We start from the raw sequence: 22,694 nt of genomic DNA, 5'->3' as shown, positions 1-22,694 counted from the left end.
AAGGCCCTTCAAATTCTCCCTAACAGATGACAGTCCCTAGCGGCAAAGTCCCGGGGGAAGAGCCTCACCTCAGGCCCGCTTCCAGATCCAGGTGGTTCCGCTCCACATAAAACGAATCTGGGCCAGCTAAGCAAGGAATCAGTTTCTCCAAATTCTCTTCAGGGTGGAGCTGGGATAACTGGAAGAGAAGAGGAAGCAAAGGAAGGGGTCAGTGTCTGCCTGACGCAGGCAGGACTCCTTAACTTCAGGAAAGCATGGGCAAGTATTAGAGGGTGATGTCTGCTGGGACAATATGAGCTATTCGTGGGGTTCTACACCCACTTGGGATGCAGAAAGCCACACGAGGACATCACTCCCATTGCAGTATCAAGGAGCTCGCTAGCCACACATCCGTAACCATCCCCACACCCACCAAGGACTCCACGTGGATTTCAAACAGAAACCTGGCCCTCCAAGGAGAGAGGACACAAGTTCTGCCTCACCTGGGCCAGACACGAGGAAGAGGTGCTACCAGGCCGGCAGCCACAAGAGTCGGGCTGAGATGGACGTGGCCCTACAGGTCGGACAGAGCCCCCATGGAGGCACAGGTGCTGAGTAGCACAAACCCTGCGCATGGCCCCGGACCTCTCACAGTCCAAGGCAGAAGCCTCTGGCCACTGGGGCAGGGACAAGAATTGCTCCTGGCCCCAGAGTCCAAGCAAAGATCCCAGGGTTCTGGAGGCAAGGCAGGGGCAACCCTTCCCGGCCTCTGCCCACAGGCCATGAGAAAGAAGCATGAAAGCAAAGACCCTCTAGTCCCTGAGGAGAGGCAAGAAGGCTTCCTGGGCCAGGATCCCGCACCAGCACAAAGCAGAGGTCAGCTCCTGCTGGGGAGGGGCAGGAGTGCCTAGAGAGCCCCATCCTCAGAGCTGACTGAGGCGGGCTGGGAGAGTAGAGATCCCACCCCCACTCAAGTCCAGAACCAGGTAACGAGCACTCTACCCCTGGGAGGGGTCGAGAGAGTTGGGAGAGACCCACTCTGTCCACAGATGTACAAGGACTTCTGACAGCTGGGTGTGAAGCCAGAGCACTGACAGGAATCCACTAGGCCCAGGCAGTGGCTGTCCTCCCTGGAGGTGCATGAGGGTAACGATGGCAACAGCATCACCCAGAGCTAGCCCCCCCAGCCCACACTGACCCAGGGACCCACTGATGGCCAGACTGAAGAAGGGCCTGTCCCTGCAGGCCAATGCACTGTTTTCCTCAGTCTCCAGAGTTTTCCAAACATGAGGCCTAGCACTCCACCAAAATTTGCAAGTCACAAAAAAGACTGAAGGAGGGAAAAAAACTAAAGTCAAGAGATAAAGCAATCATTAGAACCAGACTCAGAAATAACCCACATGTTGGAACTATCAGACAGGGACTTTAAGGTAACTGTGATTAGCATACTAAAGAATCTAGAAAAAAGGTGGATGGCATGCATGAACAAATGGAACATTTCAGCAGAGTTGTGGAAAATTATTATTATAAGACCTGTCAAATGGAAAAGCAAGGGAAAAACAAAATGAAGCCTGTGGCACTGGAGATGAAGAACTCAGAGAACTCAGCAGCCTCATTAGCAGCCGGGGCAGAGCTGAGGGAGGACAATGAGAAGACGTGAAGACAGGACCAGAGAAGTCACCTAAGCACAGACAAGAGCAGAAGAGTAAGAAACACAACAGGCATCCAGGAGCTGGGGACAGTATCAGACTCTAACACACACGGAACGGGAGAGAGAGAACAGGACAAAAGAAACATACGAAGAGAGAACAGATGAGAATTCTCCAAAATTAATGAAAAATGACAAACCAGATACCTAAGCAGGTCAGAGAGCCCCAAGCAGGGTAAACATTAGCTGGCGTCGACACTTGGACAAAAGACCAGTGAGAGGTCAAAGTTCCAGCTGGCATGAGCAGAGTCCGCAGAAATTGTTTTTTTACAAAATGAGAAGCTAGGCACAGAGGAGAAGAAATTCAGTGTTCTGAACACCACAGAGGGAACACTAAGTTTCTGGGGGCTTCGCAGCCCTAGAAGGTACGGTACTGTGGTGTTCTTGAGCAATTGGCCAGCCACAAAGATGAGCGTAATCAGACAATGTCCATCCAGGCTGTGAAGACATGATCCAGCACCCATACATCCGCCCACATGACTATATCCTGGATTTTAGAGTGAAAACGTAAGACTCACTTTGAGGACACTCCGGATATGTTATTCCATCAATAAAGGTGACTGAGATGCAGGACTCTGGCTAAGACTGTGACTCACTGCAATGGCACACGCCAGTGGTCTCTAAACACACAAGGACAGGTGCGTGCATGTATGTATGCACATGTGCATATGGAGGCAAAGAGGCATCTACTTAACAGTGGAACTTTTTGTTCAAATTGTATTTATAAACCAAACCAATTTGAAAATGAAAGGCACAATCCAGTGTGGATAGCAGGTGCAGATGGAACCAGGGAAGCCTTTGCATGGGACTCCCGGGCTGCAGGGCAACAGGCGACACTGCAGCCACGCAGAGTTGCACCTCTGCCTCATCTCAGCCTCAGCCACTGGGGAACCTCGTGTTCAGTGCTGCATCTCCCACAAGAAGCAGCCTGGACTTCGCTGTTGATGGCACGAGGTCCTGGTGCTGCATCTGCCATGAGGGCTGATGGAGGTGACCCATGGGAACTACTCTGCAGCATTACCAGCCACTGGGGAATGCAGTTCTTTAAATTTTTATAAGAGCCCTTGGTCACCTTACCTTTGAAATAAATTCAGTCACTTCAGAGGAAGATTTGGTTACTGATGTTACTGAAGAATCAGACCACAAGACCTTAAAAACAAATAAACAAACAAATCTTTAAACAGACACCACATACTTAGTTCACAACACACACGTCCAGGTATTGTTCGCTGCACAAGTCAGTGAGCGCACCAAGCCCAGGTATGTTGTGCCCATTCACGCAGCATTTACATACGATTATTGCAAAAAGAAGTCACATAATGCAATAACGCAAAAGCCTAACTTCCTGTTCTGTGTAATTATTTTTAAAAAATCACCATCAGCCTGGCCAGTTGGCTCAGTTGGTTAGAGTGCCACCTTGTAACACCAAGGTCAAGGGTTCAGATCCCTGCACTGACCGGCCACTCAAAAAAAAAAAAAAAAAATCACCAAAATCCTCAAGCCTGGCATCTAAAGCTTGTTCTTTCTAGTTTTGGAAAATTGCTGATAATTACAATGGCTCACGTATGCCTGTGCACACCATCCTCAAGTAGACCTCTTCACAGCTGAGTCTACCCAACTCTGCATGCAGAACTATGAAGTTCCCAGAAATCAAGCCTGTGGTGTGTTAGGTGCTACGGGTACATGGACAAAAGGAGCCCAGGCCACTGCTCTCAAGACACTGCAGCACCACAGGGGTGGGGAGGAGTCCATCCAGGATAACAGGACCAAGGGTAGGGGTGTGAAAGTCTTCCATGGGAGGAAGAGGAGGTCAGGTGGGACGAACCAGGGAAAAGCCTCAGAAAGGGTTTTCTGGAAGAAGTTCTAAATGCCTGGTGCCAAAGACCTGCATGGGGCCGCCTCTTCTCTCTCCCAGCCCATAGGTGGTAGGCAGTATGAGCTCGTGACCCCACAGGCATCTGTTCTCCCCACAGGAGTTTTCTCCCAGCACGATGGTACTGCACAGCACGGGGGATGCAAGCTAACCTGGAGCTGGGGCATATTAGAGGGAGTTTCTGCTTGGAGAAAAGCCTGCGCTGACTTCTGAGGGACAAATAAGAACTCAGCTACAGGAATAAGATGGACAGAGGGTCAGTCTCTGAGATGGGAGGTGGGTGAGGCCAGGTCAGGAAGGGATAACTGCAAAAGTTATCCTCTAAGATCCAGAAGAAGCCATTGGAGGATTTCAAGTCAGGAAATAAAATGATCAAGTGTATTTTATTACCCAAAATGAAAACACTACACTTACAGTGATTTACAGAGAAGAGAGCTTGGTGCCCCAGCCCCCCAGCCCCTAACCAACACCCACTGTGTTTGGGGAGCCTTGCCAGGCCACGCTCCTCTTGTCTGGTGAAATTCAAATGAACCACATTCTAGTTCAGCAGCTGCCATACCATGTCACAATTACTAATGGGGGAGTAATTTTCAGGCTCTCATAAAACACGTGCTAGTTAAGGAAAGGGCCCCTCCTCTTTGCCTCTGAATTCCTGGTGCCTACCAGAATCCACAAGGCAAATACTGGCAATCTTAGTACTAACTGATGATAGGAACGTGCCCTGCCAACCAGAATCCATCTACACCTAAAATGAAGACACCTAGACTGTGTCTCTGTGTGAAGCACAACAGCATTAAACAGATTGGGGTTCACAGCTGCTACCACATTAAAACACCAGTAACAACTCTGAGGAAAGGAGAAAACTTTCTAGTCATTAAGATGCTTGACTCAAAGCACTGTTGATAACTTGTGTTTTTCAAGGTAGAACGTGCCTTGGAAAACTGCTTTTCCGTGTAATCCCACACCTGCTCTAGTTTGAATCTCTTCTCTTTCCTTCCACGTCCACACAGCATGAACGCATCCCAACTGTATGGCCACAGGAGACCTACCACCCAAGCGACAGGGCGCAGCATGGCAGCCATTTTGTGGGGGAGCAGACAAGCCACCTCCCCAACAATCACGTACAGCACTTTCAGTAGGTGCAACAGTCCATGGCTGTGTGTCCCCAACATGCTCAGATGGAGCCGACACTTTCAGACAGAAAGCCAGCGCTGGGAGCCACGAGCACATGGAGGCGGGACCAGCGCCGCCTGCAGGACCAGCGCCACCTGCGTCCCCAGCACCACAGGCCTCGTGCCAGGGGCATGCACCACCTCCACACTTCCCAGATGGCACCAAGCATCGGCCCAGTACTGTTCACACAGTCAAGAAAAACTGCCAATTCAATCATGACATGGTGTTTCCTACCACTTAAAGAGCTACTCAGTCCTCTCTGGACAAATTTTAACATATCTTCATCATACGCAAAAAGCAAAACAGGAACAAAACACACACATGCTCAGGACGTCCTTCCACATGGAGTCTAATCCTCTCCGTCCTTTTCAACTTGGTTCTCAACACTCATATTTCCCACATGGCATCACCCGCAGGGACACCCAGAGCAGCAATCACCTCATTCTGCACAAGGAAACAGCCCATCCCAACGTTGCCGGGTGCTAGCTGCCCAGGACTCCTGCCCATCGCCAGAGCCCCAAGGAGAGCTGAAGCCCAACATGGAGACAGGCCGAGCTGCCAAGCTGCCAAGCAGGACACAGCAGCCTGCTGGAAGCCGACTCTCTTTTTAAGAAAACTAAAAACTTGGGCTGGCCCGTGGCTCACTCGGTAGAGTGCGGTGCTGATAACACCAAGGCCCCGGGTTCGGATCCCATATACGGATGGCCAGTTCACTCACTGGCTGAGCGTGGTGCTGACAACACCAAGTCGAGGGTTAAGATCCCCTTACCGGTCATCTTTAAAAAAAAAAAAAAAAAAGAAAAGAAAACTAAAAACTATCATTAATATCCTCAGTGAGCTAAGAGAGGAGAGCATATCCAAGAACAGGATGCCATGAAAAAGGAATCGTGGGAAGATAAGAGTTCTTTGAAATGAAGACAGGACAGCAGGAGCGGAAAGCTGAAAGGTTAGGTGTCCTTGCCCAAAGCAGAGCACAGAACCAGGCAGAGAAAGCAGAGGAGATGACTGAACGGAAGCACCAGCCTTGAGGCATGACATGCAGATGGCAGGAGTTCCAGAACAAGAACACAGGAAAGAAACAAAGTAGAGAAAATCAAAGAAATAACTAAACAAAAGGTCCCCAAATCAACAGACGTGAGTTTTCAGGTTAAAAGGGACCACGGAGCCTCAAGGCAACAGGTGGAAGCAGGCCTGCGCCAGCGCGCATCTCTGGGAAGCTGCAAACACAGGAACTAGAAGAAAGCTCTCAAAACTTCTAGATTATAAAACAAAGGATCAGGAATCACAATAGATGCATGCTTCTCAAAGCAACACTGCAAGACAGAAAACAATAAATAAGCAACGCTCTCACGTTCCTGAGGAAATGACATCCAGCCTAGAATTTACTATGAGCCAAACGTCAGGGTAGATAGACATTTCCAGACATGAAACGTCTCAAAAACTGTACTTCCCTCTATGAAGCCAGGAGAACTACCCAAAACAAGGAAATAACCCAAGAAAAAAGATGACATATGATCCAAGAACAAGGGATCAGAGGGAAAGGACCCCCCAGGGCGACAATGAATCCAGACCCCAAGACGAGAACTGCGTCTAGAGAGGAGGCCATGGGGTGCTGGATGCAGCTGACCCAATGAGGGGAGCTCTGGACAACCAATAGAGACTGGAGGGGCACAGCAGACAGCACTGGGGAAAACAAAATGTTAGGCAAGAAGGGAGAAAGCAGCTACCGGCGACCTTCACACAGCCACTCTGATTTCCACGCAACCACTGAGCTACCTACACACCAGCAGGACAGCGCACTGCTAATTTTGGCAAGGTTGTACAGAATTACTGGACTCTTTAAACTTTGTACATACGTATTTGATAAAAACAAAAACTCAATTAAAAAAACAGTGGCCAAGACTCATCCTCTGCTAACAGTGATAAAATATTCAGAGAAGTTAACATTGTTTTGAAATGAAAAAAACTTTTAAAGAAAAAATATGAGAACTGGCCAGTTAGCTTGGCTGGTTATAGTTTGGTGTTGGTTACAGCAAGATCAAGGGTTTGGATCCCTGTACAGGCCAGCCAGAAAAAGAGAGAGAGAGAGAAAGAGAGAAAAAGAGAGAGAGACCGGGAGGGAGGGAGGCAGAAAAAAAAGATACAATACTAAAATATATGTAATGTCTGGATAATTTTAAGGAAGAAAGATTTTTAAAGTTTTTTTTGTTAGTATTGTTTTATAATTCTCTTTAAGTCAATACAACTCTATAGTCATCGTAGGTATTTCAAAGATTGGGGAATCTTTTGATGTCTTTTTCTTCCCTTTTCATCATGTGTAAGAAGACTTTTTCTATTAAAAAGTTTTAGTTATTTCAGTTTCTTAACAGTGAATTCGGAAAAGCTGGTAAAATGTGGACATTTCAAATGTATATAGCTACATACTAATTTTACATTCAAGAAGATTCTATCCTTTGCTTCCTGCATACCGATTTATTTCCTCAGTAACTAGTAACTAGCAATTACAATTTCAGCAAAAACAAACCAACTCCATGGAAAAGAACAGGAAACTCAACTCCTCTTTGTAGCAGACTTGTGTATCTTAACTCTTTTTAATCCGGCTACTTACATTTTCCTATAAAACAGTGACCTTTCATTTGTGTGTTGGAAAACAATGACACATAAACTAAAATGAGTGAGAAAACACGGGGGAGGGGAAGCTATTTATTTCTCCTTAAATAAGTGAAGACATTCAGAAAAAAAGTTTCTTTGAATCTTCCTTTGCTGTTAGCAACAGACTGTCAAGAGTAAGGCAGACACTCCTAATAAAGCTTTTTTTATTGTTCTGGTCAGAGTATGATAGCTATTTATTTCCATTTACAAAGGAAGACTTATTAAAAGGACAATTTAACTTTCATTAGTTAGGGTTCTGTGGACAAAAGGAAGTTTGAGTCCTCAAGTAGTTTTTTAAAAAAGAGTTTGAATGAGTTATAACTGACAATGAATTTCACACATTTAAAGTGTACGTCTGATGCTGCACAGGTGAGCATGTCTATCAGCCCAGAAGCTTCCTCATGCCTGGTGTGACCCCTCCCCCACGCCTGCCCAGGAAACCCACTGATCTGCTTCCTGTTGCTATAGATTAGTCTGCACTTTCTAGAATTTTATGTAAACAGACTCATACATGGACTCACATAGTACGTTCTATTTTTTTTTTGGAGTCTGGTTTCCTTCACACAACATAACTGAGATTCATCCGTATTGCTGCATATGTCAACAGATCACTCTCTTTTACTGCTGAGCAGCATTCTGGTGAATGGACACGGTACCAGAGTTTGTCTATTCTCCTGTGAGCAGATGTCTGAGTTGTTCATGATCTTGGAGTGATACAAATAAAGCTATTATGAACATTCCTGTACAGATCTTTGCATGAAGACAGGCTACAATTCCTTGGGTAAATTCCTAGGCATGTAACTGATATGTCCTATTGCAGATTTATTATATAATTACCTTTTTAAGAAACTGCCAAACTCTGTCCCAAAGCAGTCGCGCTATTTCACACCCTGCCAGCAGTGTGTGGTCAGTCTTCTATAGACCTACCACATTCTCTCACTGTGGTCAACTGGTATTTTCCTAACAACTGATGATGAAGAACTTTTCACATGTGTTTATTTGCCATCCATACATCTTCCTTGGTAAATTATCTGTTCAAATCTTTTGCCCATTTTTTATTGGGTTGTAACAGATTACTGAGTTTTGAGAGTTGTCTATACCTTTTGAATATAAATCCATCACCAGATGTGTGATTTGCAAACATATCCTCCTAACCTGTGGCTTATCTCTTCATCCTCTTCATGTGCCTTTCAAAGAGCAAGTTTTAAATTCTGAAGAAGTCCAATTTATCAATTTTGTCTTTTACGGACCATGTTTTTGGCATTGTATCTAAGAAATCTTTACCTAACTTTAAACCACAGTTTTCTCCAATGCTTTCTTCTAGAAGTTTTACAGTTGTAGGTTTTACATTTAGGTCTAAGATCAATTTGAGTTAATTTTTATATAAGGGGTGAGGTTTAGGTCAAGGCTCACTTTTCTGCATGTGTATGTCTGTTCCGGAACCGCTGCTGAAAAGACCATCCCCTCTTCACTGAACTGCCCCCTACCTTTGTCAAAAATCAGTTAACCATTTGCAGAGAGTCTGACTCTAGCCCCTCTTCTGTCCCACAGAGCTGCGCTGTGACCCCGGCAACACCGTCAGGGCCTGCAGTGGAACAACAGTCTTGAGACCAGGCCGTGCGGGTCTTCCGGTCTTTGTCTTATTTTCAAAACTGTTTTGATTAGTCTAGTTCTTTCCATTTGACTTTTAGAATCAGCTTATTGATTTCTAGAATAGAAAAACCCCACTGGGCTTTTCTTTGTGGGCGGAGAGAATCATTTAAGATGAGAGCCAGGTGTATTTCAAGATATGTTAAATCATATCCCCTCATGCTAACCCTCAGTTCACGCCATTCACAGCACCTCAGCCTCTGAGGACTGCTAGCTGCAAACGACCACGGCTAACATCAGAAGCTGCGCACCAGCAGGAGGTTTCACACCTTTCCTAAGTAACACGAGACCCAGACCTGAGATCCATGAACATCAGCACCTTCAGTATCTTACAAGCAGCCACTTATTTAAAAGTAGAAGGCTTTTAAATGACCCCAACAATGACCAGAACTGTGCACGAGTGAACAGCACTGTGTAGGTGCTAAGATAGCCCTTTAGATGCTGACACTTACACCCTTCTTTTGTGCCCCAAATTACCATCCACATGCAGTTTGGGCTGTAAATTCCTTAGGGCACATCAAGTTAGTACCCCCAAAGAAAAACTAGTTGAACTTCTGGGTAGTGAAGGATTATTGATGTCTTAAACACAATGGTACCTTCAGTTATCACATCAGGGGAAAATAGGCTTGCCAGATAACTGAAGCTTTTTGTTTCCGTCCAAAAACGCTTCAGTTCACCCATCTGGGACAGAAAGTGTCTTGAACTGGCTCCTGACTCTCTCTGGCATTGTCCATGGACATAGGCACAACGTCTCTCCTAGTGCAGCCGTCTCAGGGCTGCCAGGCCTCGAGACCAAGGGCACCAGACTCTTTCAGGGTTGTTGGGCTTGGAGCATGCAGGGGGCCATGTCCCCCCTGTAGCCTCACTCCTCCAGGAAGAGCCATGAGAGGCCAAGTGTACATTTTGCCAAAGCTCATTTCCTTATCGAAAAGCCACAGGCAGTCATGATGTACAAAGCTGCCACATCTCCCGCTGTATGGCCCTGATTTCCTTGCCACAAATGACTGGACCAAGGACTGGGGACACATCAAAGCCCACTGTGATCAGACCAGACAGAGGTGAGGCCAAACCTTCCTAAAACAGCTTCATGCACAATACTTTCCTGAAGGAGCAGTCCTGCTGGAGGCGACACCTCCCCAAGCAGACAGAGAACCAAGGGAAACAGCAGCACAGCCACGTTCTCAGAGAGGACAGAGCGCACAGCCACAGTGCCTGCCATCTCCACCAGCGAAGCCCACATCTCTCACATCTGGAAGAGACACCCTGTAGCATAATGGCTCTTACCATGTGGCGTCTCCCAGATCAAATGAACATTTTATCCTTTCAGTGGTAAAAGTATGCAAAGTATTTTGATGTACAGTCCTTGAAAAATTAGTAAACTGTATACAGTACACACACTCGATATTAACCAGAAGTTTTTATTCCTGGCAATACTCCAATAATGCTGGGGGCAGATTTCTGTGATCAGTCAGTACTCAACAACGCACATGGTCAGTGATGGAGTTTGGATGTGTCGTCCCCTCCAAAACTCATGCAGAAATTTGATCTCCAATGTGGCAGTGTTGGAAACTGACTGAGTCATGGGGGTGGATCCTTTATGAATGGATTAATGCTCTCCCTGGGGGAGGGGGGATTAATGAGTGTGTTCTTGCTCTATTAGTTCTCACAAGAGCTCATTGCTTAAAAAGACCCTGGCACCTTCTCTCACTCTCTCTTGCTTCCTCTCTCACCATGTGATCTGCTTGTACCCGCCAGTTGCCTGCTGTTTTTCTGCCATGAGTAGAAGCAGCCTGAGGCCCGTGCCAGATGCAACTGTCCCAGAATCATAAGCCAAATAAACCTCCCTTCTTTATAAATTACCCAGTCTCAGGTAATTCTGTTATAGCAACACAAAACGGACTAAAACAGTCAGGGAAAACCTAACACCATGTGACGGTGTTAACAGAACCCCGAGTGTAAGGCTGGGGACATGGCCAGCCAGAGTACATTTCTCAGCCTCTTTTGCAGCTAAGTGGGGCCAAGAAACTAAATTCTGGCCAACAAAACCTAAGTGGAAGCATCTAGTGGCTACTTTCAGGAATGTTCCTTAAAAGAAAGACAAAAGTAACCTTCCCCCTCCCTCCATCCTGTAGCTTGCTGTCTGGGATGGAAACATAAACACTGGACCCTAGCTGCCATTTTGGACCACGAGGCTAAGGGACACATCCAGAGATGTCAAAGCAGTAAACTGGAGGGAGCCCGATGCCTAAGGTTTTGATAGAGCACAGTGAACCCAGCCCTGGGCTGCCTCCCTGCCTCCTCCAATGTAAGAAAAAAACACTGAACTCCTCCTAGACAGTTTAGGACACTGTTACAATGGGAATCTAATCGTAATATACGATGTATCTCAAGTCTCATTATTCTTCACTTTACCCAACTTCAGTGACTATCTACCAGCATCTGAGTATGTCAGTTTAGAGAACTTGCCCTGTACAAACATCTACTAAATGAGATGAGAAAGAACAGCTCATCTTTGTAGGCACTTAACATTCCGGATTCTGTGCTCAATGCCTTGCATGAGCTGCCTCATTTAATTCTCCCCAGAAGCCCCTGAGGTGTGTACGGTTACCCCCCCCCCCCCCCCGCCGTACTGAATGGCGACTGGGGCAGAGAGGTCAGCCACTGTCCTTAGTCACACCACTAACAGAGCCAGACCTGAGCCTCCAACTCCAGTCAGTTCCAGAGCCCATACCCCGCCCCCCACCCCACCCCATGGTGGCCACTACCAGGTGGGGAGAGAGGGGGGTGAACAGCCCTGCAGACTGGAAGCCACCAACCCCATCCCGGAGACAGTCCCCCATGGGGCCTAGTTTCAGCTTTCAGTCTCACACAGCACTGGCACAGTGCTCTGCACAAAGGAACAGCTTTTATTTAGATAAGTAAAAGTATCTATGCATGGTAAATGTTTTCTTCCTATCCCTTAGAGGAGAGAGGGAAAAAAACTTAGCATCTTACCTCAAAGGAACATTCAACATTTCTGTCATTTTTTGTGTGTAATAATCCCTTCAGGTCTATCTTTTCAACACTCACTGTAAAAGTAAAAAACAAAACAAACAAAAAACAAAATTATAAAAATGAAATAAGACCATGAAGTATATACATGATTATTTAGCATCTGATATTTTAGTAATTTCCAAAAAGGTTTTCAACGCCAGGGCTGGTCGGTCACTTCTGCGGTGACCTCACCTAGAACCAGAAACTTAAGAGGAAGGCAGGAGCCACTGCAAACGGAGGGCTTTTTACTTTAAAAGGAACCTCTGCATCGCAGAACTGCGGAGATTGTGGCTACACAAGAGCCTGATAGCAGAAAGCACAAGGCGTTCCCAGAGAGCTCCGAAGCCACCGGCGTCTCCTACCTCCCTCTGTACACACAACTGGTGCAGTTTCTTCTCCTCAAAAGTAAAATAACACAATTAGGTGTTGAGCACTATTTCTAAACGAGCCCAAATACCTGTTCGAGACAGAACAAGCATGCTGTAGTGTGCCGACTCCCACCACGTGCAGGTGTGCATGTCCCACCTGTGGCTCCGGCGCCAGTGTTCCTCTGGTGCTCAGTGGAGCTGACTCTTCAGGTTCTCGTGGGTGCCAAGTTGTGCATGGAAAGACCATAACGTTGACACACGCACACGAATATACACCTTCACTGCTCCCAGAGGCCATTGTCAGTGTACTGAGGGCATGTATGCACATCTGTAAATCCTAACCTCATCCAGTATGAAACCCTCAGCACAACTGATCAGAGCTATGGGTTGACACTTCCTACAACTGCCCAGTCTCCCAGTCTGCTGCTACATCACTGTCCAGAGTCTTTTCCAAGGAACACCAGGTTTATAAGATGTTAAAGGCCACCCCCAAAAGTTGCAGGGTCAAAAACTTCTGGGGAAAACTAAAAATCCCAGAAGCCCCTTCTTGTGGACTATCACATGAGCTGGCATGCTAATGGCTCTGAGAGGCCTTTCTTCTTTTTTGATGCCCGATTTTTCTGGCCACAGCTCTTTCTTCCCTAACATGTGTGAGCATCCCAGAGGACGGCCTGCTCTGCACAGCATGCTCTGGGAGGCACCACCCAGCACTGGAGCCACTGACCACATGCCAATCCTCAAATTTAAATTAATTAAAATGGTACAAGGGTTCACATTCAATCCCTTGGGCACACTAACCACATTACATCAAACTGTTCAACAGCCCTGTGTGGCGGTGGCTGCCACAATGGACAGAATGGGCACAGAGCACGTGGGAGCCTGCAGAGTGCTGTCTCACCAGGCGCTGGCAGATGGTGGCCCTACCTGTGTGCACACATGCCTCTGCACGTCAGTGACGGCTGCCTGCCGTCCACAGAGGCAGAGCCGAGCAGGGTGCCGGACACCGTGTGGACCCCCAAACCAGTAATATCTACTCTCTACATCTTTGCAGGAGAAGTTTGCTGTGCCTGCTCTAAACGAACAATCACTGTTCGCTCACCAGCATACGCTGTTAAGATCCAGCTACACGGCGGGCGCATTCCAGGCCTGGGCACACAGCGGAGTGAGGCAAGTGGGTCCTGCCTCCAGAGAGGGGAACCAGCGGGGGGCAGCTGCCACCTGCCACCTCACACCCCATACACCTCCCTAACACCACAGAGTCATCACAGAGTTGACATGCACCTTGAGACATACTAGAAGCCATTCAGTTTAGGGTATATTAAGCTTAAAATACCACTTTACAGGAAGAAATTAGTCTAAAAAATAAGAATGTTTACTTCCTTTCTGGCAAAACAAAGCACACACGACATTTGGAAGCCGCGCACCTCCCTACCCCACTCAGTGAAACTACTCGCTGTCCCCGCCTGACTTTCTCCTGATCAGCAGAGAATAAATAGCTTTTATGTTTTTCCAAAGCAGTATTTTTAAAAACTTACCCACAACGACATCACTCTAGTCCATATCTTTTACTTTTTTAAACAGAATACATAATGTCAACAAATACAGGAAAACGTAGTCAGCATTTTCCCTGGCCGCAGGACACCAATGTGCGCCTAAATGTCCTGGGACTGAATAATATTAGGGTTTATGAAAAAAAGGAAAAAACCTCATTTGAACTGAAAGCAGGAAGTGACTCATATCTGGACAGGAAAATGTGAAAAGCAGATGAATGTTATTCAGATGTTTTGAAATAAAAGAGGCATTTCAAACTCCAGGCCAAAATGCTGGCGAGCCTGCTGAGGGCTGGCTGGGCTGTGACGCATGTCTGCTCCTGGGGCCAAAATGATAGGGATAATTGTGTATGGTTGTGGAATTACAGGTGTTCTTCCCCCAGATGTCTGTAGTGAGGTTTCATCATTTCAAGTGAATACCTACACACAGGCAAACGTCTATTCACAATCCACCCAATGCCCACTGCTGGAGAGGGTGGCCACCCGGGCCCTGCCCCTCCTGGTCAGCCCTGCGCAGGAGGCCCTCCTCTGAAGAGAGCAAGCAAATCGTATGTGATTTTGGGGGCCAGGTATCACCCCAAGGCCCGACAGGAGAGGACAGGGCTAGAGGTGACAGAAGACAGCATTTCCTCTCCAGGAAGACTCCAAGGTGAAAGGTGGGCTTCTGTGCAGCCAGAGTGTGGCTGGCCGAGGCCAGAAGCGCAAAATCGGGGCAGTGAAGAGAGATGGGGCCAGGACAGACATGCTGGACAGAGGGACGCCAGGCAGACCAGGCCTGCCCCCTCCCTGTGAAATGTGAAAGGGAAGGATGATATACTTTCCCCATTTAAAAGTCCGATTGTTCAAACTTTTCTTCTCTCATTCATGATGCATACTAGGAATTTTCCTCACATCTTACAAGTTAGAGCACATGGCCTTCAAAAAGTGTATTTCATTAAACTACCATTCTTATAATTGAATATCCAATCTTAAAAACCAATACGCTGCGGTAACTGAAGAAAGAGGGGAGGACACCAACACAGGAACAAATGGGGACACCAGAAGCAGGCCTCCCTGGAGCTGGCACAGCTCCTCCATGTCCCACAGGGCTTCCATCCCAAGCTGCAGCGGCTGGTATTTCCTTTTACATTTCAGGCCTCTGGAATCAGGATGAGTTCTGTGCCGTGGCACCTTACACCGCTGTGGGCCAGGTGGCAGGAGTGACGTGGCTGTGACAGCCTGCCACTTCTGGATCGGATGAGGAAAAGAGAGCTGGCAACACACCTGCAAAGTTGTACCAGCAGCAGAAGAAACCACTAGAACAATGACAAAGCACAGGCCCAAGCAACACAGCTCACAAGACCCACTACACAAAAACACAGACCCCACAAACGGGCCGAATGAGATTTGCAAGCACCAGTCTCCGTGAATAAATTGTAAGAATACCTTACCTCTTTATTTTGATAACTTTCCTTTCTATGCATGCACAAGAATGGCAGGATTTTAAAATTCTGTGTCCAAATCTTAAAGGGCTCTTTCAACAAAATTATAAGCAATAAAAAGCAGTGTTAGTTTAATTGGTAAAGTTTTTACTTTTCGGAGCATGTACATAAAATAGCACTAAGTCTTACAATCAGTGGCATCTTACATTTGATTAAATGTGGTAGTTTAGACTAAATCATGTCTCAGAAGACCGAAGTCTGAATACTCTTCGATAAATAACTCACGGCATAGTCCTAAACTAACGTCAGCTGTGTGTCTGCATCCTTATCTCCTTCGTGGAGAGTTAATTTAAATGGGCTAACAGCTTGAGATTGAGTACCACCAAAGGCAGCAAGCAGCTCTGAAAATCTGCGGGGACAGCGCCAGAAGCGAAGGGTGCCGTTTGGGTGTTCACGCCTGGACCAGCCCATGCCCGAGCTGCAGCAGAAGCCCTGCGCAGGCTCCGAGGCTCAGCCAACTCGTTTCTGAGGAACCTCTGACCCGTTCAGGAGGCCAGGTGTCCCGTGCAGCTTTTATTACTAATTGGCAGATTATATTACTTAGTTAAGTTTGGGTGGGGGGCGAGGGGACTCAACAACCTAGGAACTGAATCCACCACTGTACCACTCTCTAAACAAGTGAAGGTGAGCCACGAATGTCACTGAATAAGCCCTCTCCTGAAGTGACCCGAGCCAGCAACCTCTTTACAGGATCCTAAACATCCACCACACAATTTCTGACTTTGCTAAAGCGTCTCCCACCTGGAATTCCATCTTAATGACCAAATGGGGTTTCCCACAGAAAGCAAAACTGATGGAAAGCACATGCATTTATGATATTCCTGTAAATTAAAAAATAAAAATCAACATACAATTTAAACAAACAAGATTCTGGGGGATGATTAGAATGTCCAGAAGTCAAAACACCCAGCCATGTCAATTCCATGTTATAAATATGTATCTAATTCTGTAGTGACTAGGCTGGTAAATCATAACCACAGACTGTGTACCATAGTCTCAGGGACTACTGCTGTCTACCTACAAGTTCTCTGCGTCCACTAACTAGAAGCACCCTAACGTTCCCACACAAGCTCACCCTGCTAACAAGAGTCTAGGATTCACTAACTGAAATGTGCATGGCATGCGTTCACATTCACAATTCCTACCACAGGGTGATTAAAGCAGCACAAAGCTTTCAGGAGATTCTAAAGTTTGAGACAAAGAGATCAGACCTTTCACAACACAGAATTTGCAACAAGTTTCAGAGAGGCACGGGCTGGGAAGTAGATGGAGGACACCAACTGCATCCCAGATCCTCCCAAACCGATTCCTCTCCACAAACAAGAAGTACAGAGACATGCTCTAAAGTCATCCCTCCTTCCTGTCACAGCACTCACATGCGGGTGCGACCATTCCTGTGCACTTGCACATAAGTGTTTGCTAGTCGAGTACTGATGAAGTCACCTATGATGACATAACTTCAAATCACAGGGAATATGCTTTATCCTGCCCAAAAAGATTCGCTCTTCTCAAAATCCCTCCTGACTTTGTCTCAGAGTTCAGGAGAAATGTTCACACACAAAAATCTTTTATTGAGGTCACCTCTCTTTTGTCTTTGATTTTCCTCATCCCCTATTCATACTTGTTTAACTCTATGTTTGTGATTTTTTTTCTAATTCAAATTTGAAAAAGCAACACGAACCTTCTCCCTCCAACCTAAGCACACTTGTTACTTTCGGGTAAGATGGGCAGCAACAGAAGCCCAAAGAAGCTGGAACAGAGAGGAGGGAGCACCCCCCTCTGACCTGGGAGCTGTGATTCAAGGGTGTGGGGCCCTCGCTGCATTCTGCTCTGTCCTCCCACAAACACAGGCAGAAAGGGCCAACTAAGGCCTCCGTTTTCTGGCCAGACGACCAAAAAGGGGAGTCCTAGGGAACTGAAAGTAATGGAGAGACAGAAGAACAGAAGATTCAGGAGAGCAACCCCATTGACTTGTTTGTGAGCTCCTCGGCTCACCCTAAACTGTGCACGTATGTAACTGAAAAGCAGACACACTGAACCCTGTGCTGCAGACTCCAGCACCACCCATGGCTCAGCCTGGCCACCAAACGAGGCATGTGGGGGACAAGTCCAAAGAGCACAGCAGAGGCTTTGAAGAATGACTGCCTAGGACCCATAGAGGCTGCTCAAAAACGCAGCCAGAACCTAAGTAGGTTGGCTGCCTGCAAAATCAAAAACATCAACGTTCTCTGTGGACTGAAAGAAGAACCAGAGTCTCCTATCATAATATTCAAGAAAATCTACAGATTCCAACACCAAAATGACACAGACATTGACATTATCAGACAAATACGTTAAAGCAGCTATTACACTCTTCATATGAATAGAAAGATAAAAACCCTGAGCAAATTAAGATGTAAAGAACCAAATGGAAATTTTGGAATCAAAAAATTTAGAAAACGAAGCAAAAACTTTGGGGTTAGAGGAAGAACAATGGCTGAAAATTTTCCAAATTTGATGAAAGACATAAACCTACACATTTAAGAAGCTCAATGAACCCCTAACAGGGTGAACCCAAAGGAATCAACACCCACACACGTCATAATCCAAATACTGAAAACCAAAGACAAAAAGTCTTGAAAGCAACCAGTAAAAACCAATACGTTACCTTATAGGAGAACACCATTCCAATGACTGGGAATTTTTCTTATCAGAAACCACGAAGGCCAGAAGAAAGTAGAAACATGTTTTAAAGTACAGAAGGAAAAGAACTGTCAACCACAACTCCATATCATGTGAAGAGGAATGAAGACATCCTGCAATGAGTGAGCACCAACTGTGGCAGCAGACCCACGTGGAAAGAACTGCTCAGCAAAGTTCCTCAGACACAGGGAAGCAAGTCAGAAGGAAACACACACGGTCAGGAATGAAGAAAAAGCAAGAGAAATGTAAACATTCTGCTTTTGAGGTGTGTCAAATTGGTTTGATGGTTGAAAGCAAAAATCCTAACCATCTGAAAAGGCTTTTCATGGATGCAGGTATAATTCCTGAGATAACTAAACAGAGGGGAGGAGGGGGAAGGGCCACCAGTGGGCAAGGTTTCCACATTCCACTGTCCTGGTAGACAGATTCTATGTAGACTGTGGGGCTCAGATGGCTCTCTGAAAAATCAGAAGAAAACATGGCTGCTTCCAAGAAATGTGATTTTATTCTTCAGCTGGCAGCTTCTCTACCAATGCAGGAATTGTCAAGTGAGCCTTTTACTTGCCACCAGATAAGTTGGTTGAATTGGAATTGGTACATTTAAAAGAGGCTGGTAGTCCTTCCTCTTCTCCTTCTAATCACTCCTAAAGCCCTCAGAAGAAGCTGAGCAAGGTTGGCGACCACAGTGGGGGGCTCAGACTGGGGTGGCAGAGTCCCTGTGGGTGGAGAAGGGCACTCACCTGAAGAGGAAGGTTAGTCCAATCTAGTGCGTCAAGGTAATGGAAACCAGAGAAAGAAGTTTCAAAATTAGGGGAGGAGAAAACTAGAATGAGCCCTGCAGTGCTGGACTGAAGTCAGACGTCCTGCTAGGAACTCATGATTTTCAGAAAATACGCAGAAACACATATAAACATCAATGGGTACAGGTAGCTCCACACACATCCCCAGCCCTACTGCTGCCAAGGCCTGGGAGCAGCTACACGCCACCTGTGGGGCCACGTGGAGCATCAGCGCTTGGCTTCCCGAACCCGTTTCCCACTGGATGCACTAGGAATGCTTGGAGATGACCCATGAGCACCTTGTTAGGCAAGAAAGCAAGGATGTGCTCAAAGAGCGATGGGACGTATGAAAAAGATACAAAAAGTCAGCTTGCAGCACCTCCCACTAGCCAAATCAGGGACAATTTGACACTGAAATAAATAACAATAGTAACGGATGAGAACCCACTGGATAAAACAGGAAACCATGACTACACAGACATAAACAAATGATTAGTGGAAAGTCTAATAAGAAATAGACTGTTTACATAGTGAGAAAGTAATGTTAACACCAGAGGACCCTGGCAGACAGCGTGAACACTAATAAGGTGACAGGACAGATCAGCGACAGGACAGATGGGGAGGGCGTGTCTTCTGACAGGACGCACAACCCAGATCAAACCACACACAAGGACTGTCGCAGGTCAATGGCTTGCAGTCTTCCAGCGTGTCAATGTCAGGAAGGATAAGGGAAGACCGAGGGATGCCCCCCAAGAGGGTGAGGAAACATGGTGGCTGGACGAACCCTGGGATCTGGAGCTTGATCCCTCGGGTATAAAAGACAGTGTTGGATCTCCTGACAAAACTCCATGAAAATAATTGATATGCTTTAACTTCCATTTCCCCAAAACCTTGGAGACAAGCAGGAAGGGATGGATGGCGGAAGGTGACACACAGGTGGGCAGCCAGGAGCACCATTGTCACTGTGCTCCTGGCCATCTATGTGGGGGGAGCCAAGAGCCCACAGGATGCACAACAGATCCCATCGACTGAGTGAAAAGTCCCACTAGAGAAGAGCAAAACCCCTTCCTCTAGGTCTACAGGGACATTAGACATCCCATCGCACTCACTTGGATGTCCCAGCAGAGCAGAGAGGAACTGGGCCGCCGGCCTGAGACCCCTGCACCCATAGCAGCCCACAGAGGATGCTTCTGCCTGTCCCCGGCTTCTTGCTCAACACCTCGACACACACAGCACTGTACTGGAAGCTGCAGCTGCTGCCCCTCATCAGTACGCATGGCCTCCGCGGCAAGATGGGCTCCAGAAACACTTCCCAGAAAGCTGATCTGGGCAGCAGCCGCAAGACCACCCTAATGAAAAGCCAAATGCTACTACTGGAAGGGTTGGGTGACACAGCTCATTCAGGAAATACTGAGTGTGTCGGCATGTGCAGTCTCCTGGGCACAGGTGAATGCAAATAAAAGTCGTTTGGAACTGCACTGTGGAAGGCCTTCCATGACAGGCCACCTTCTCCACCTAATCCAGCAGGTAACTCCGAGTGCCACGGAAGGAAGGGCTACAGGTGTCAGCCCCTGATCTGGGAAAACTGTTCACAAGAGGCTGAGTGCAGCAGACAGAAGAAACTTTGGAAAGGGAAGGAGAATGAGTCAGGCAAGAGAGTGCAAAGGTGTTGCAGCCCCCACCCAGCAGTACTCTCGGCCTGAGCCAGGCCGTGCCTACACGGCCAACTTGGCAGGAAGCTGACACCGATCCGGGGAGCCCTCCTGATGCCCAGGGATCCTATGGCTAAAACTGCTAGGGCCAAGAGTCATCTTCACTGTCAAGGTGGCTTCAAATGATGTAAAAGAGCCAACTGTTGCATCAGCACTTACAAAATAATGTACCTACAGATAACAATTGTGGGGTTTTTTGTTTATTTTGGGCCACAAAATAAGTCCTAATACATTTTTAAAAAACTAAGATCATAAAAAATATGTTCTCTGACCACAATCACAGAAGAAAATTTAGAAAATTCACAAATGTGTGGAAATTAAACAACATTCTAATAAACAATGGGTAAAAAGAAAAACCACAGGGAAATTAGAACTTTGAGATAAAAATCAAAGTACAACATATCAAAATTTCTAGGATACAGGCCTCATGCAGTGCTTAGACGAAAATTTATACTTATAAATACCTATATTAGAAATAAGAAAAATCTCAAATCAATAATATAAACTTCTACCTTAAGAAGATAAAGTAGAGCAAACTAAACCAAAAGCAAATATAAGTAGGAAATAAAGATTACAACAGAAATATATGAACTAGGGAATTAAACAACAATAGAGAAAGTCATCAAAACTAAAAGATGATTCTTCAAAAAGATCAACAAAATTTGCAAACCTTTATCTAGAATGACCAAGAAAAAAGAGAGAAGACCAAAATTACCAACATCAGAGATAAAGCAGGGGCATGGGAGAGCAGGTGCTTCTTCTGTTACTCTCGATTGGGCTTTGAGGAGAGACAAGTCCTCTTCTTTTTCCAGTCTCTGCTGGTGACTCTCCTTGCATCAGTGCAGTCAAGTACCTGTTGGACCGCCTGCACGGCAGCTGTGGCTGTTGCTGTAGCATTGAGATGCTTTTGCAGCAGCCGTGGCAGTGGCTGTGGTGGCCACCTACATGGAAGTGTTGTTTTCGGCGTGCTCCTTGCCTGCTTCTGAGCGGAGAGGGCTGCCCTCTGGATAACGGTTTTAATATGTTCTAAGAACACATCATTCTTTCGAAACATTTCCCCTTTCTATCCAAAGCCTTTTAGAAGGTTGGTCACTTTCAGTCAAATGTATCTTTCTTTCACTTCCTTTCACTGTATCTTTACTGAGTAGTTTAATCGTATATGCCCAATAACAAGAACCCACTTCAGTAATGAACAAAACTACACTTAGAAAACATCACAGTAAAAAAGATGTAATTTATGATACAGAGGAAAGATTAAAAAAAAGAACCGGAATCATTCTCTACCCCAAAAACTTTTCTTCAAAGTCCTATACAACTGAATATCTTCATAAACAAAAAATGTGCACCAGAATCACATTTCAGATGCTTCCTGCTTTAAAACTGTATTTCCAAAAGCCAGTTTTCATTTAAAAATTGAAAAACTGTATTCTTAAACTCCCAGTTGAATAATGTTCCTAAAATATCAACTTACTTTCTCATTTTCATTTAGTTGTCTGTGTTAATGGAGATATTTTAAGAAGTACTGCTTCTTTCAGCTACTGTTAAAATTTGAACATTCACTATTACTAATTAAACTGATCCTTCTCTTCTACATCTTCTGACATATCATGTTATACTTTCGAACTCTATAATTTATTTTTCTTTGGTTTCTTATTATCTAGCTACACTGCATCAACTTGATTTGTTAGTTCTCCAGAAACAGAGATAGAAACAAAAGTAATACATAATCCAGAAGACATAAAGCTGAGGATGTGGCACTCAAATTCAGGGGGCCTCAGGAATGCCCCTCAGTTACAAATTAAAGCAAACAGTTTATCTGGCATTAGTATACACTAGCCACAGTGCCAGCTGTAAGTGACAGAGAAGGACTATTCTGGGCAGAGGGACATGATGGCCAGGGCCCAGGAGTCCCTGGAGCCAGGAACATGCGCAGGGGAGTGTCTGGAGATAAGACCAGCGAGGGGAAGCAAAGGCTCCAACACCACAACGGGGATGTAAGGAATCCAGAACTTCCCGCAGGTCCTAGGTAACTGGGACTCTGGGTTTAGAAAGTC

General features: G+C 46.1%; 1 protein-coding gene across 1 annotated transcript in view; it reads right to left on the bottom strand.

Annotated features, from left to right (window-relative positions):
- Positions 1-22,694, bottom strand: part of ZCCHC14 (zinc finger CCHC-type containing 14) — a 67,673-nt gene that overhangs the window by 12,038 nt on the left and 32,941 nt on the right. Inside the window, exons 3-5 of the mRNA XM_063112770.1 lie at positions 12,030-12,103; positions 2,765-2,836; positions 69-178 (exon numbers count right to left, since the gene is read on the bottom strand). Of these exons, the coding sequence (XP_062968840.1) occupies positions 69-178; positions 2,765-2,836; positions 12,030-12,103 (256 nt within the window). The remainder of the gene's footprint in view (positions 1-68; positions 179-2,764; positions 2,837-12,029; positions 12,104-22,694) is intronic.

Source organism: Cynocephalus volans, chromosome 10 (genome assembly GCF_027409185.1).
Source record: "Cynocephalus volans isolate mCynVol1 chromosome 10, mCynVol1.pri, whole genome shotgun sequence".
Classification (NCBI taxonomy): Eukaryota; Metazoa; Chordata; class Mammalia; order Dermoptera; family Cynocephalidae; genus Cynocephalus; species Cynocephalus volans.
This window is presented reverse-complemented; position numbering and strand designations above follow the sequence as displayed.